General features: G+C 36.0%; 1 protein-coding gene and 1 long non-coding RNA gene across 2 annotated transcripts; both read left to right on the top strand.

Moving 5' to 3' along the window:
• Positions 1-487: 487 nt before the first annotated feature.
• LOC149052304 (G protein-coupled receptor GRL101-like) lies at positions 488-10,077 on the top strand. The gene is made up of 14 exons (XM_089180697.1): positions 488-621; positions 2,742-2,813; positions 3,354-3,425; positions 4,189-4,260; positions 4,631-4,702; positions 4,928-4,999; positions 5,434-6,430; positions 6,769-6,850; positions 7,264-7,326; positions 7,467-7,547; positions 8,195-8,239; positions 8,863-8,913; positions 9,530-9,580; positions 10,028-10,077. Exons 1-14 carry the CDS (start codon positions 488-490, stop codon positions 10,075-10,077), a joined length of 1,914 nt encoding a protein of 637 aa, XP_089036823.1.
• Positions 10,078-12,479: 2,402 nt separating this feature from the next.
• On the top strand, positions 12,480-14,984 carry LOC149052303 (uncharacterized). Its single transcript, XR_016185173.1, has 3 exons — positions 12,480-12,532; positions 12,993-13,044; positions 13,481-14,984. It is a non-coding gene; the product is annotated as an uncharacterized LOC149052303 (long non-coding RNA).
• The last annotated feature ends 234 nt before the right edge of the window (positions 14,985-15,218 follow it).

Raw genomic sequence — 15,218 nt, 5'->3', positions numbered from 1 at the left:
AACGCTTCTTAATAAAACTAAGTAGATTTTCTTCTTCAACACAGATGGTTGGAAGACAACAGCTTCACTGAACTGCCTCCCGAATTATTTCAAGATCTAAAAAGCCTGGGAAAACTGTAAGTTACATGTAAACGCTCTCCTCAGAAATTAGCTTTGTAACTGCGCTAAGGGTATGATTGTTAGCTTTTCATGTCGTCTCCTTTCTAAAACAAGACTGCTCTTGTGATTATATTGATAACGCTGGTAACCATATTACTGCGTCTCTAATCATACGAGATTAGACAAATATTTCCGTTCTCAAATTTTCTGATATAACCTTCAGCACGAAAAACGGAAATAAACCAATTGAACCATATAAAACTGTTTCGTCATTATTGTTCTGATAATCAGAGTAGAGGGTTTTGGTCATACAGCAACGAAATCAAAGCGTGCCATGAAGTGTCTGGTCATTATATCATTATCTGTTGTGAACTAGGTAGGTGTCTCGATGACTTCTTTACTGAATGATTTACCAGGAGAAGCACTTTCTTATCTCATCATTCCTATTAGCTATCTGTCAAATAACAAATTGAAGACTCTACCAGATGGAATTTTTAACAGCCTTTCCAGCCTGACACATCTGTGAGTACAATAACCGCTACACAAAAAAAGTGCGAAAAGAGGTCAATGAATTTTTCCGAGAGCACATTTCTCAAAGCTGCGCGCCATATTCAGTCAACAGAAACACTTAAGGTAAAATTGAAAGGTTTGACATGTGTGTATCAATCGAAATTTGCGAGCGCTGATGTTTCGTTACAGAAACAGCACAGTTTTGGTGATGAAAATGAATAAGTTCCTAGATGAATCAAAGTCTATGGTTCACTTTTTGTCTCCGTGTCATGAAAATTTTTCGATCAATTTTTGTAAAACTGATTAGATGAATTTTAGAATGCTACATCATGTAAATGTGCTTTGATGAGTAAAGTTGACGTACTTGGAGGTTTGAAAATTACTAGTAAAAAACCTGCTTGTAGCATAGCATGATAAACCATTTAACTACGGCTGCAACAATAATAATAATTACAATCTCATTAAAAAAACAATATAATAAAAGTAATGTACAATGATAATAAAACTATTTTGTTTAATTCATGTTGATAATTTTCATGTTGGATATTATTCACTTGCTGCACGCGAGGTAGCAACATCATTATACTTTCCGCGTTTTTGTAGTCTTCTTTTCTTCATCACTGTTAGAGTCTACAAAATCTCTTAGAGCAAATTTTAATCAATTTTCCTATTTTGCGTGAAAAAAGCTTTCTGCATGACATTTTTCCCACGAGATGTTTACGGATTATCTTAAGTTCTTGTCGGTCCGCACTACATCATATTTTAATCGTGTGATAACCGGCGCTTTTTTGATGGATCTAATTATTTATTAACGACCTCCCAGATGCAGCCATAGGTGATGTTTTCACTTCCCTTTATGCTGACGATACCAAAATATATCGCAACATCAATACCATCGATGACTGCATGTCTATGCTGAAAACCTTGACCAACATGCACATGTGGACTCGGCACAAAAATATCTGGTTAAATGCTTCTAAATGCAAGGCGCTAACCATCACTCGAAAAAAGAGCCCGCTAAACTTCATTTACAAGCTTGATAATTTAGAGCTCGAGCGTGTGTCCATGGAGAAAGACGTTGGAGTTAACATCACCAACTCTCTCACCTGGAACACACATATCCATGCCATTACTGCTAAGGCCAACAAGTTACTTGGACTTTTAAAACACACGTGCCCATTATTAAACGATGTCTCTGCTAAACGCTCCCTTTATCTTGCACTTTTGAAGTCTCAGTTATCCTACGCGACCCAAGTCTGGTCCCCGGACAAGATTGCATTAAAAACTCAAATTGAAAGTGTTCAAAGGAAGGCCACAAGGTGGATCCTCAAACAACGTGTAGGCGTGATGTCATACAGAGACAAACTTTTAACTCTGAAACTTCTTCCCCTGACATTTGACCGCGAACTCAAAGATCTTTTTTTTTTTTTTTTTGTACAAATGTCGGAGTGGCTTTACTGATCTTAATGTTTATGATTTTGTTTCTCCTGTTTCTCACGGCCGAACCAGACTAAGTAATTCTTATAACCTTTGTATGTAAAACTATCACTTTTCAGGCCTCTTACTTTAATCGTATTGTCAAGCTCTGGAACTATATATCTGTAAATTTTCACCCCCTACCAGTTTTTCAACTACTGCTTCCTTCCGCAACTTTGTTACTGAGCACATGTTTCACCTTTTGTACAATCACTTTGACATATCCTATCCCTGTACCTGGTCAATTGTGCGATCCTGCCCCTGCCATCCCTAGTTTGGCGTCTTTTGGTTGATCATGTTTTAATTATTATTTATACCATGGGAGGTGCCTCGCATGGGTCCTCACGTCCCGTTCGCACCTTCCCTTTTGACCTTATCACTTTAAATCACTTTGCACATATATTTCATTTTTTTCTTGGCTGTTTAATTTGCTGTATGTAACATGATTGTGTAATGGTCAATAAAGCTGTTAAAAAAATGAAAAAAAAAAGATCAACCATCTATATTGTTCCCTTTTGCAAAGGAAGTTAAAACAAATGCATTCAACTAGGAAACTACTGCAAAGGGAGACAATATTTTATTTGCAACTGTTCTTCAAAAGCCGCCAATAATTTCATGATTATAGATTTGTAACTTTGGTTATCATTGTTTTTAAGGGATTTGTCAAATAATGAACTTGGAAACCTACCGCCATACATATTTAAGAACATTACAGCTGTGAAATTTCTGTAAGTGAGATTTTCTTTGAGTTAATAGAAATTAAAAACTATCTTTAAGAATTACTTTGCAATGACAACAAGAAGTGAGTAAATCAGCTTCTTAGTTCATGAAAATTTACATTTCTTTTTTTTTTTTACTCTAGGCAGCTAAAACTGTTTTGTCTTGTAGTTATTTTTTGTAACAGAAGCGTAGAGTTTTTTTACTTAAATACTAAAGCAACCCAAATAATTTTGTAAAAATGGTCAATAGACTACTTACGACTTTCAAATTTAATCTCAGCTTTAAACAACAGACCAACAGCAGAGGTTTCTAGTAATAAAATTCAAAGTTTCTCTGATCTGAGAGAATTAAGAATACATGTTGATCTCCGGGTTTTTTTTTTCCGTTGTTTTTTATTCTGTTTAATGTTTAAATATAAAAACCGAGAGCTAGTTCACCGGTGGTAATTTTCCTGCAGTAAATTAAGAAGACAACAGTAGATTTAGGGATATCACTTCAAAGCTACATATTTGTATTTCAGGCTAACATTTTCATGACACTTTCTTCAGGAAAATGGACTACAACAAAATTGAAAGGCTTCATGAAGATCAGTTCCAGGGCTTAGAGGAGTTGTTCGATTTGTAAGTACATTTAGATTTAAGACGTTAATTCTTCATTGTGATCTGTCGCAATCTAAAACATATTTTAGAACCAGCCAATTCATCTGCTTTATAAAAACAAACTAACTCAGTGAATACAAATTGACATTTAACGGTCTACAAATTAACCACATTTATGTCGAGAGGTAATACCAAAAGAAGTGCATGATAATTGTGTATTGGCAAGGTTTTTTTTTAACGTTTTAACGATAAGCGGCTTAAATGCACTGATGAGATGTCTGTTTATATTGGCACTCGCATTAGATGGGTAAACTCGATTTCTATAACTTTCTATAACTAGAGCCGAAATGATAAAGCAAACTTGAAAGGATAACAGCTATTTGTAATAAAGAAAAAAATGGCTTTAATTTAGCTGAGACAAAGATACTGGCTATAAATACTGCAAGGGTTTGGATTACAACGGCCGTGCGATTAATCTTCTAAGGGATTTAACCTGGTATCCTGAGTTCTAATATGGCCTTTGAATATACTTCGATGATGGTAGCACAGATATTAGTTAGAATATAAAATCAGGAGCCATAATAGGGAACACCCCCTTAGTAAATATGGTTAGTATCTTCTGTAAGTATTAGCTTCTATAAAAATGAATCACGGTATTTTTCATCAGATCTATATAATTGTGATATAATTTTGATATCGGTTCGGTTTTTTAAGTTAGATGTGCCATGCCTAGTTATGCCATGTTACTCGTGTATTAGTTTAAAATTATCTTTACCTGTATAAGATACCTCTCGGAGAACAGAATCGAGGCTTTGCCTGACAAGATTTTCAAAGGCGTCAAGAACCTCAAGGCTCTGTGAGTACCGTTGATTAAACACAAAAAATTCTCTAGAATTTTTTAGAAGATGAAAATGTACGTAACAGAAAGATTCAAAGTATGGAATTCTTATTTGAAAATATTTACATGATCTCCAACTGGCGTGGTTTAAATTGTAATGCTCAACAATGTAATTTTATTACTTTCTATTTTCTTGACGAAAGAAAGGTGGCTTGTTATAAACATGGTGTTATTATGCAAAAGCGGATATTATCAAAAAAACAAACAAACACAGTTGAGAACTATGAAAATTCCGACGGCAACTTCAGGTTAAATTTTTAAGAATCAGACAATGCAGGTCCCTGTTTACCATCTGCTCATTAATAGTTATGTTATTAACCTTTTACAGAAATATCTTCGGCAATAAGATACAAAATGTGACCAGCACGACTTTCAGTCATGCCCAGGAACTGCGATTTTTGTAAGTTCACCGTAAATGGCAATTATTTATCATGGTACTTACAATAAAGCCGCATGTATTGCAATCGAATAAGACCCAGCTTGAAGTTAATTTAGAGTATTAAGGTTGGTATTCTTTTAAATTTGTCGCAGTCAAAAGAAAGGCTTGTAGCTAGTTATTTGGGAAAATGAGATATGCAATTTATTATATGCTAATTAAATTTCACCTTCTATTTTAAACTTTCAGATTCTTGCATTACAACCTGATGGCTGAGCTCCCCAAAGGCTTTTTTGGGCTTTTGCCGCACATTATCAGAGTGTAATACTCCATTATAATAATTTATCTCAATGGTTTTAATAGGAGATTTGGGGCGAGTGTTGTCTGAGTTGCCTTTAAAGTAGAAATCTTTGTCAAATTGTGATATTGGTGATGCAACCATTTTAATAATTTTGTTTCCTTTAGTCTGTTTGGTTCAGTTGATCAATAAATTTTCATTCATGTCAACATCTTCTATCTATTCCAATACTGAAATGATATGAAGCCACATTTAGTTATTATACAAAATTGCCAAAGGCATGCTTCGTGAGACTTTTTAATTGCTACTAATTTATGAAAAAAATGCTTATCAATTATCTTTGCCTCAGCATAGATCACTATTTTCTTGCCGATTGTTTTCGATAATCTATATTATTTTGCTCTCATTGTTCTAACGATCTACCCTTTCTAATTCCCTCTTCTTTTTCTAATTCCAGAACTCTGGACACCAACCTGATGTGCTGCCACCTTGATCTTTTCAGGCAGGATGCCGATTGCGAATTTGCCTTCAATGATAACTTCGCAAGCTGTCACTCCATGTTCCGCAACCTTGCTCCAAGGAGAAGTCTTTGGGTTGTCGGCCTTCTTTCGTTGTTTGGGTCTGTGTTTGTAGTTGGGTGGCAGTATTTCTTCCCTGATAACAATATGGTCCAGTCCATTATGTTGGTAAATCTGGGTATTTCAGACGGCATCATGGGTATTTACCTCATCATTATAGGTATAAAAGACCTGCAATGGTCAGGGGAATACTACCTGCACGACTATGAGTGGCGCACCGGTTGGTTTTGCCATTTCAATGACGCCATGTCTGTCCTTTCAAGCGAGGTGTCTGTTATGATGATTTCTCTGATTGCATGGGACAGGCTCAAGAACATTGTGTTTCCTTACACGTTTGCAAAAATTACACCGAGGCAGACCCGTATTATGTGTGTAGTTATCTGGCTTGTGGGAGGCATCATGGCATTCCTTCCGTTGTCTGGAATGCGATATTTTGGTGACTGGTATTATGGCAAGAACGTGGTGTGCCTGCCCCTGCAACTTTCCCCGCAATTACAAGAAGGCTGGGAATTCTCCACCTCCATCTTTATCGTTTTAAATTTTTCTTTTTTCCTATTTATTACGGTTGCTTATGTTGCCATCTTGTTGAAATCATGGTCGTCAAGCAGACGGCTGGGTGCGCATGGAACTGTTCGTGAAATACGAGCAAGAGCACAAAGCGCACAGGCCAAAAGAGAAAGAGCACTTGCCAAAAGAGTCTTCTTCATTATTCTGACCGATTTCTTGTGTTGGATACCAATCATTGCTATCGGCATCAAGTCGCACGTCGAGAAAACGTTTGATCCACCTGGTGACCTGGCTGTGTGGATTGCAGTGTTCGCCTTGCCGATCAATTCAGCTATTAACCCACTGCTGTATACCCTTTCTACTCCACAGGTACCATTTTTCTCTTGCCTTTGAATGGAACATTCTTTCATTTGTTGTTTTAAGAGACATCTTTGCGAGATAATTATCTGAATCAAACACCCGTGGTCCCAACGGTTTTAATTAGAAATTTTCCTATAGTCAATCAAAGACGGTCTCTCTCATGTCCTTATGACAGAAAAAAAAATAACCCAAGAGGAGAAAAAATGGGCATGGAAAAGATATGAATCATCGCAAAGTTGTTTGCTTGTTTCTCTGCTGTTGGTTATAACCATGGAGACCAACTTGAATTTAAAAACGGTTTGATCTATATTCTGACATACTTTATTAACTAAATTTCTACTGTATAGGTTCAAGCTGTTTTGAAAGCAAAATTGAGGAAGGTGTGGTCCAATGTTCGATCGATTTTCAGCAGTGGACAAAATCAAGAAGGTACGGTGCAATATTCCATTTACACATATCATAATCAGACCTTGAAAGGGGGTATAGGTGTGAGTAGAGATTAGGACAATGCACTTCAGAAAATTATTTGAATTATTATTGGAATTATCATTATTACTTCAGAAAATTACTAAGGGGCAACCACGCAATTAAAAAAGAATAAATGGTTGAGCTTCGGTCTTCAGTTTCAAGGGAAAAAAACAAGTCTGACTGGTAGAAGGATTTTTTCAAATCAACATGTGGACGAGATAGTTTGGTGTGTTATACTCCTCCACCGACGCAGCGCCACAGTTTCTTTGGAAACTTGCCTCCCCCCCTTAGAATATTTGGATAGGCCTAACAGTAGTTTATTCTCCGTTTGGATAGGACCAAATAAGAAATGTTACTGCTATTTCATTACTTAGAAGGAGTAAATAATCAGCAGGGACAGATCGGAAATGGACATGAACACGCTAACGATGAAGAGGGTAAATATAGTGATTCCCAATGTGTATATTCTCTTTGCCTCGTTATGGTTTTGTGTGTAAGACCTTTCTTTCGTTTATTCTCTTCCCTTCTTAATCCCCATTTTTTGTTTGTTTTTGTGTCTGCATTATCTTCCCCATAGGAGAACAGATTGAAATGCAAGTAATAGAACACAACGAAGTCCCAGAAGCGGAAGCCCCTGAATTGCCTGCTCCGCAACCGGGTCAGTATTCCATATGTATGCTTATTTCTTTAAAACATCATTTCAAAACTAGCCAATTAGAAAGCTAGGGAATCAAACGGTAAGTCATTAGGTTAATAGGTCGACTCAGAACTCGCTTTCATTACTTATGTGTATAAATGTATAATGTTTTGATGTTAATGTTAATGTGTGATTGACTTTCTGATTTCAACTTTAATCAATTAATCCATTGAAACGGGTGAGCCCTTTCAAATTGAAATACCTATGATGAAACATACTATTCTTTTCTACTTTGATACGTTCTGCGTGTGGATTTTGGTTAGGGAAAGATTAAGGAAATGTTTCCTCATATGACATAAATGTGATTGGTTTTGTCACCTTTGGTTAATAATTGCAAAAAAAATTCCTTTGGTTTTTCACAAGTTACATACAACAATTCTGACGACAGTTTTCCGACGACCCAGTTTCTGAACTTCCCCTTTGAGATCCCCATCCCTTTAAATTAGTAACCTGCACAGGTGTCATGTGCAACAAAGTTACTATCGTTATCAATATGGCACAGATCTAATAAATGAATGATACGTATTGAAATGATCATTCAATGTTTTACGTTTTTGGTTTTATTATCTGATAAATAACTCTAACATAACGATTTGAACCACCAACAGCAATGGAACAAGCCTGTGGTGGGGATGAGACTCCATCTTCCTCAGGTATAATGTCTTCTAACTTGAATTAAAATTTCCTGCCTATTATTATAATTATTATTATTGTTATCATTATTATTATTATTGATGTTGTTGTTCTTCCCTTGAAACTTCATTCGTGAAAAAATATGAAATTAAGTCGTAGACAGCCGCTTCATTCACAATATCAGTACTGAAGCTATGACTTCAACCGCTTTTTACAACTGTTCCTAAAAATCGCCAACTACTTTGCAAGAAATAAAGTAGTAGGAATGAATAAAAGAACTTGAAAGTATTCGATCAAATCAACTGTCTTTTGCAAAATTATGACTTCAACAGACTATCTCATGCGCACAAACTCGCAGATGTAAAAGAATGCGAGCTGTATGACAAGTTTAACCAAGTTTTAACTTTTAACTTAACTGAGTAATCTATAATGCTCGAAGTTTTTAAGTTTATGCGCATTTAATCCGGAAACTAAACTGTACAGTAAACTTTATCGAAAGTATTTTATGTTTGTTTATTTGTTTTTTTTAAGAGTTCGTATCTGAATTACGTCATACGAATATTATTTTCTGTAAACTTAATTTGAAGAATAAACCAACCACAAAAGTCATGACATGTTTCACTCTACTTGTTGTTTGAAACAGATTATGAGGATGATTTTGATATCAGACCAGCCACTAAAAAGACTGTGGAAGGTAAAGAACTTTTTGTAGGAAACTATATTATTAGTGCTGGCTGTTACCACCAGTTTATACAAAAAGACTCCAAGTTTCTCCTATGAAGGAATTTATAAGAGAAGCCTTCCCTACCTACTGAAAGTAACGAGTCATTGCAAATTAAAAAAAAAAAAAGATTTTTAACTTTGGATTGATAGTCTCGCGGACACCAGGTGTGAAAGGAAATTGTGCAAAATTAGAAGTATTTATGTCTTTAACGCACTCAACATGAGGCGTTGTATATTTTGGTGGGAAGACTAATGCGTAATACCTGGTTAATAACATCAATGGATAATTATTAGCAGCAAGCTAACCTCTAAGAAAAAAAAATGAAATGGGACGGAGATTCCAACGCAAAAAGCGAATTTCTAATTTCCCACGCTAAAGTATAGTAGGTAGTTGTGTGAGTAAAAAAAAGTTGAGGTTCGCACATTTTGCTAGCAACTGTTTTAATCCTCTTTGGCGGAATAGAGGAAAGGGGGTAGTTCTATTCATGTTTGAATGTAGTTAGACTTAAATAAGATTTGTTATCAACGCTGCACCCTCTCCCAAACAATTTGCAACTTATTTAAAAGAAGGATATTCTTTATTGTAGTTGCTAGTCATCATGGTGAAAGCCAGCATCGACGAAAAAGTCAAAAAGAAGGTATATGTTCAACTCCTTTTGTAACTAGGATTGTCTACTCTTTGACGGAAGGCTCTGATGTTGATAAGTGTCTATTTTTATGAAACCATTATTTCACATGGAATTTATGAAAGATCCGACTACAGGAGAGACTAGAAGTGACTGAAGTTTAAGGTGCTTACAGGAACCTATTTTATATGTGGAGGCTCGCCGTTGATGTAACTCGTGGCTCTTGATACAAGCATTGAAATATATATGGCAATTGTCGTACACATTGGTTTCGGTGGACACATAACCTTACTTTGGTCAATGTCAAGATATTTTCAATTTTAAGTTGTTGAAAAAACGTTTGACTGAAATAGAGTACCAGCTTAGTCTCAACATTTTTTTCGCTTTCTAGATCGAATTTCGAAATATTTTAAAGTTGAGGGGCATCTGCATTGAAGTTTTTTGTGCGCATTCTTTTAGTACCTGAAGCAACAGGAATAACAGTTATCTGGCAAATTGGTGGCAATTGAAAAAAGGCTTTAAGAAGTGGCAAACTTTTACCGTCGACTATTTCAACGCTCCCGAATTTTCCGCTTGTGTCCTCTCTCTGGTGATCCTCCCACAATTTCGATCACTTTCGATTCGTTATTTTCAATTATTCAAATGAATGTCATTCGTTGACTACAAATTGTTTGTACTAAGTACAAGTTTCTGCAGGCCAAGGAGGAGAGACAAAGTCTGAGACTAAAGAGCCAACTGAGGAAGGTAAATAGAATATTTTTCTTGAACTGTACATTGTGCAACATAAGTTTCCTTTATTTCCGCCAATAGTGGAAGTCACCTTTTCTTGAACTTATCTGCCATCTGGGCCAATTTCCTGGCTTACTCACAAAGTGACAGTGACGGCAACTCTATTGCTTTGGTTACCGGTCACCTCGCCACCAAGCAGACTCGCCACCAGCGAACTCGCCACCAAGGAACGATCTCGCCACCAAGCGAAGTCTTCTCGCCACCAACCACCAATAAAGAGATAAACTAGAATAAAGTAGTGGAGGAGAGTAGGATGTTCGAACGAGCACAATTCAAATCGGCCGATACGTTTGTGCGCTTGTCTGTATTTAAATTATGACCTTTAGCGACGTGTTACATGTGTTCCGTTCCTAACTCATTGACATCGAAACGTATCGTGTTTGTCTTTTGCACGTAAGCGATATGAAATTGCAAAACTCGATGCGAGGAATAAAAACTTACTTGAGAGAAAATGAAACTTCATGGAAAGAAATAAGTGATGAAATGAAACTCGATAGCAGTTGTATTAAAACTAAACTTATCGGTTTCGAACGTGCTTTCGACAACATACGTTTATAAAGTTTGAGTACAGACAAGCGAACAAACTTATTGGTTTCGAACGTGCTTTCGACAACATACGTTTATAAAGTTTGAGTACAGACAAGCGAACAAACTTATCGGTTTCGAACGTGCTTTCGACAACATATGTTTATAAAGTTTGAGTACAGACAAGCCAACAAACTTATCGGTTTCGAACGTGCTTTCGACAACATACTTTTATAAAGTTTGAGTACAGACAAGCGAACAAACTTATCGGTTTCGAACGTGCTTTCGACAACATACGTTTATAAAGTTTGAGTACAGACTTATCAGCCGAACATCCTACTGTCCTCGACTAATCTCTTTATTGGTGGTTGGTGGCGAGAAGACTTCGCTTGGTGGCGAGTACGTTGGTGGCGAGATCGTTCCTTGGTGGTGAGTTCGCTGGTGGCGAGTCTGCTTGGTGGCGAGGTGACTGGATACCATTGCTTTGTATACGTCAGTCTTAAGGTCCTTATACTTCATCATAATTAATAACTTTGCTATCACACAGCTGACAAATCTGTGGAGCAGGTGGAGTGTGAAGAGATTCCAAGGGCAAGTGACAAAGGTAAAGGAGAGGGTAGCTTTAATTGGTCACTCAAGAGGTTAAGGAGGTTATGGAACATATCTTTCACCTTAGTAGTCACTGAAAAAAAGAAAAAAAAATTTCATGAAATGCTTCGGTAAAAACAAGATTGAATGGCTGAGTACTAATGTACCTTTTATCAAACACGTTGTCTTCTGGAGAAGACGGAAGAGGGCACCAGCTTTGTCTCGTTCAATTTCGGCTCTCTGCGTCAGTCGAGTTAAATTTCAAGGGCATTTACGTGTAGGCGTTGTACACGCACTTATTCAGTATCTGAAGCAACAGAGACAAAAAAGATCGATGAATTGGTGGCAAACGTTGGCCTTCGTCAATTGCAATACTTCAAATGAACATCATTTAATAGGTACAATATGTTCTAATTCAATTTCTTCAGAAGGAGAAAAAAAGCTTGACTCAGAGGAGCTGACTACGGAAGGTAAATACAACGATTCATTTTTTTTAAGAACTATACATTATTTACCATAACTTTCACCCAGTTATTTTTGCATACTACACAAGCTTTATTATTATTATCATGATTATTATCATTAATGTATTTTTTATAAATTTAAAGCTAACTGGGCCAATTTACTGATTTAATAGAAGGGCCATGGGCCGAGTTTACCATCTAGACAACTTTATATATTTATGTACTTTACCTCATTCTAATAAATAACTTTGTTATCACACAGCTGGAAAATCTGTGGAGAAAGTGGAGAGTGAAGAAATTCCAATACCTAGGGATGAAGGTAAAGGAGAGGGAGGGTTTTTGTTTCTCGCTCAAGAGGTTAAGGCACCAGATTAGTTATTGAGGCATATCTTTCATCTTGGTAGCCAATGAAAAATGAATGATTCGTAAACATGCTGAAGTAAAGGAAAAAGAAATAAATTGAAAGACTGAGTTCTAATTCACTTTTTGTTCAATTAATCATCTTTTATAAAAGCTCAAAAGGCAGAAGAAGAAGAAGAAGAAGAAGAAGAAGAAGAAGAAAAGCGACTTGAGCCTGACATGGAGGACACAGAGAAAGGTAGAGGTTCTTTATAAATCAGCCAACATAGACTCGAAGTGGTCATGAATTAAAACAAAATCTGTCCACGTTATTGTCTGAGGAAAGTTGAAACGCGGCGGTCCACGTCAGAAGTGATTGAATTAAGAGAAAAGAGGAATACTTGAGTACTATAATTGTACTTCGTCACAGTGAACGGCCAAGACCTGACTTGCAATACTGACACTAAATATGGCACCTTTGAATCTTCCAGAGCTCTCTCACTTTTTGTAACATTTCTTAGCTACAAAGATGTTTGCTTAGATGGAGGAAACATAGCTGCCACGTGGTAAAGCTAATTAATTAGAAGCGAGGCTTATGACGTCGTAAACCTCAACTTTTAAAACTCTTTAACACAGAAAAGTTAGAATTGTGTTAGCAATAATAAATTCTGATTAAGTAGCTTAATATATACATTTTTCTCTTTTCGTATTCCAAGGAGGGGAAGAAGAGGTTTTTGATACCAGACTTTAGTTCTTGCTTTTCGAACCAAGGTAAATGTTTTTTGTTTCTTCTTCAATAGTGAGTACCACTGACTGAAGGGTGCGGAAAACCTTTAAAACATTTGTGCACTTTTTGATATCTTATCAAACTTATTAAACTAGTTTCAGATTTGAGATGAAGGGTGAAATTTTCGTACTTTTGCTCTGATGCATTTCAACGGGCCAACTGGTGAGCTGGCCACTACGCCGTCAGATTACATCAACTGATTAAGCTGACAGACAGATGGTATAACTATCCGACTGTCTCCCTGACTGTTTCCCTTGCTGTGGGCATGGCAATGAACTGATTAATTTTCTAGCTGCCTGCTGAGTTAGAAGCCTGAACCAGTTGACCGACTGACGGTTTGTTGATCAAGCAAACAAATTATTAATACACACGTTTTGCAATAAATTAATCAATGTGCTTTTACTCCTTCCATTACTAAAGAGACCGTAAGGACTGAAGAAGAGAATTCAAGAATTCAAGAAGAAATGGAATTCCAGTAATCATTATGTAGTGTCTGTGGAAGTATCTTGGTCAAAACAATCCTTTTTGTTTATTTTCCCTTCGATAAAATAATAACATAAGTTAGTTAGCTGAACTATAGATTGCATAACATGCTATAGAACATATTGGGCGCTATCTCTGAATGGGCGTGTAATGGCAGTTCTGTCTTCATTTCCGTTTGATCTTGTCTGTTTTCTTTTTAATGTTCATTTTTTGTTTGTTTATTTAATTTAATTTTTGTGTGTGTATGTGTGTTGACTTTGACAAGTTTAACTACTTGTTAGTGTTTTTCTTTTAGCATATTTCAAAATTGCATGTTTTAGCGATTAATAGCTCATTTCTAAGTTCTTTAATCTAAAAGAAAACAAAGCATTTACTGTTTAACTTCTCACATCGTTAATATTTAATAATATCCTGATGATCTAAATAGTTAATTTCATAAAACGTTTTGACTCGTTTACGATAATTTTATTCGGTAAGAGTTACAGTAACGCTTATTTGGGGCTTCAGATTATGTTCTGAGAGACTCTGCATGATCATAACAACTATATAAATACCCCAGTTCCACAGCTAAGTATCGATATCTTTTTTTTTTGTTTTTTTTTCTATTTCATCACTATCTATTAAAGAAGAATAATTAAAAATGTAACAAAAGAATAGTTAACATTTTATTGGATGAGAAGTCATTAATCAGTTCTTTGGCAGTTTATTAAGTTACCCAAGTAGTAATCTAAATAGTCGATTTTTAGAATTTTTATAACTCCTTTTCGAGCATTACAATACAACCTACATGTAAAGTGACGTTTTCTTTCGTGATTTTAGGATGTTTATCGCGAGTGCAGATTTAACAAATAACTTACAAAAACGTTTAGGTATGCCAGGGAGTTTAGAGGTTCAATGAAAATTATAATTGTTTATTTTCACAACTAACTTGTGAGAATTTTGCACCCAGACTACGCTTCAAAAAACAAAAAAAAAATACAAGACATTGCTCATTAGAGGTTTTTAAGGTTATCAATAAGCTAGGTAGCCCATTTAATAGAATTTTCATAACTCCTTTGCGAGCGTTATAATCATTAGGACTTAAAGTGATGTCCATAGAGATCATGCCTACATTACTGATAATTCACTCAAAATAAAAAAGTAATGAAAAGGTCTAAGAATATCACTAAATTAGATATTTGGTAGTGAGTCGAAGTCAAATTTGTAGTTAATTTCTAGATTGTTTAACTCATTTTGAGAATTCTAATTCATTGTAGAACGTGATATTCAAATAACTTCGTGATTTGGCTCAAACGTGCTCATCAAACATGGCTTTTACAGTAAGGATAATTTGAACACAAACGTGCCTTCTAGAGGAACATGGCACAAAGCAAAGAGAATTGAAACAAGTGGAAAAGTTTTCAATAAGCGTGTCATGTTTACTGTAAGTCAGAGCTTTCAATAAAACACCTTTTAGACCTTATGCTTGATTCTGATGTCAATAAACCCTAGGAAAGTTGTAAAGTCTGGCGTGAGCTTCATCGGCAGCGTTGTTGATAAGTGACTGGTCATAATTGCCCTCCAGAAACGAGGCATGAACTTATATCTTCAAATTGGCTAGTGAGATCCTGCAAATGCGACACAATGTCAGCGTCGAGGGGGGAGGGAGAGAGAGCACTCAGGAAATATTAAGGTG

The sequence above is a fragment of the Pocillopora damicornis genome, chromosome 1 (assembly GCF_964200805.1).
Source record: "Pocillopora damicornis chromosome 1, jaPocDami1.2, whole genome shotgun sequence".
Lineage (NCBI taxonomy): Eukaryota > Metazoa > Cnidaria > Anthozoa > Scleractinia > Pocilloporidae > Pocillopora > Pocillopora damicornis.
The sequence above is the reverse complement of the archived record's forward strand: the minus strand, read 5'-3'. Positions and strand labels throughout refer to the sequence as shown.

Bases quoted from the DNA above. Each gene is read 5' to 3' on its own strand.
- LOC149052304 (XM_089180697.1), top strand. From the start codon at position 488: ATGACTTCTTTACTGAATGATTTACCAGGAGAAGCACTTTCTTATCTC. The intron at 4,703-4,927 runs GTAAGTTCACCG...TTAAACTTTCAG, and splicing joins GCCCAGGAACTGCGATTTTT to ATTCTTGCATTACAACCTGA. The intron at 8,914-9,529 runs GTAAAGAACTTT...TCTTTATTGTAG, and splicing joins CACTAAAAAGACTGTGGAAG to TTGCTAGTCATCATGGTGAA.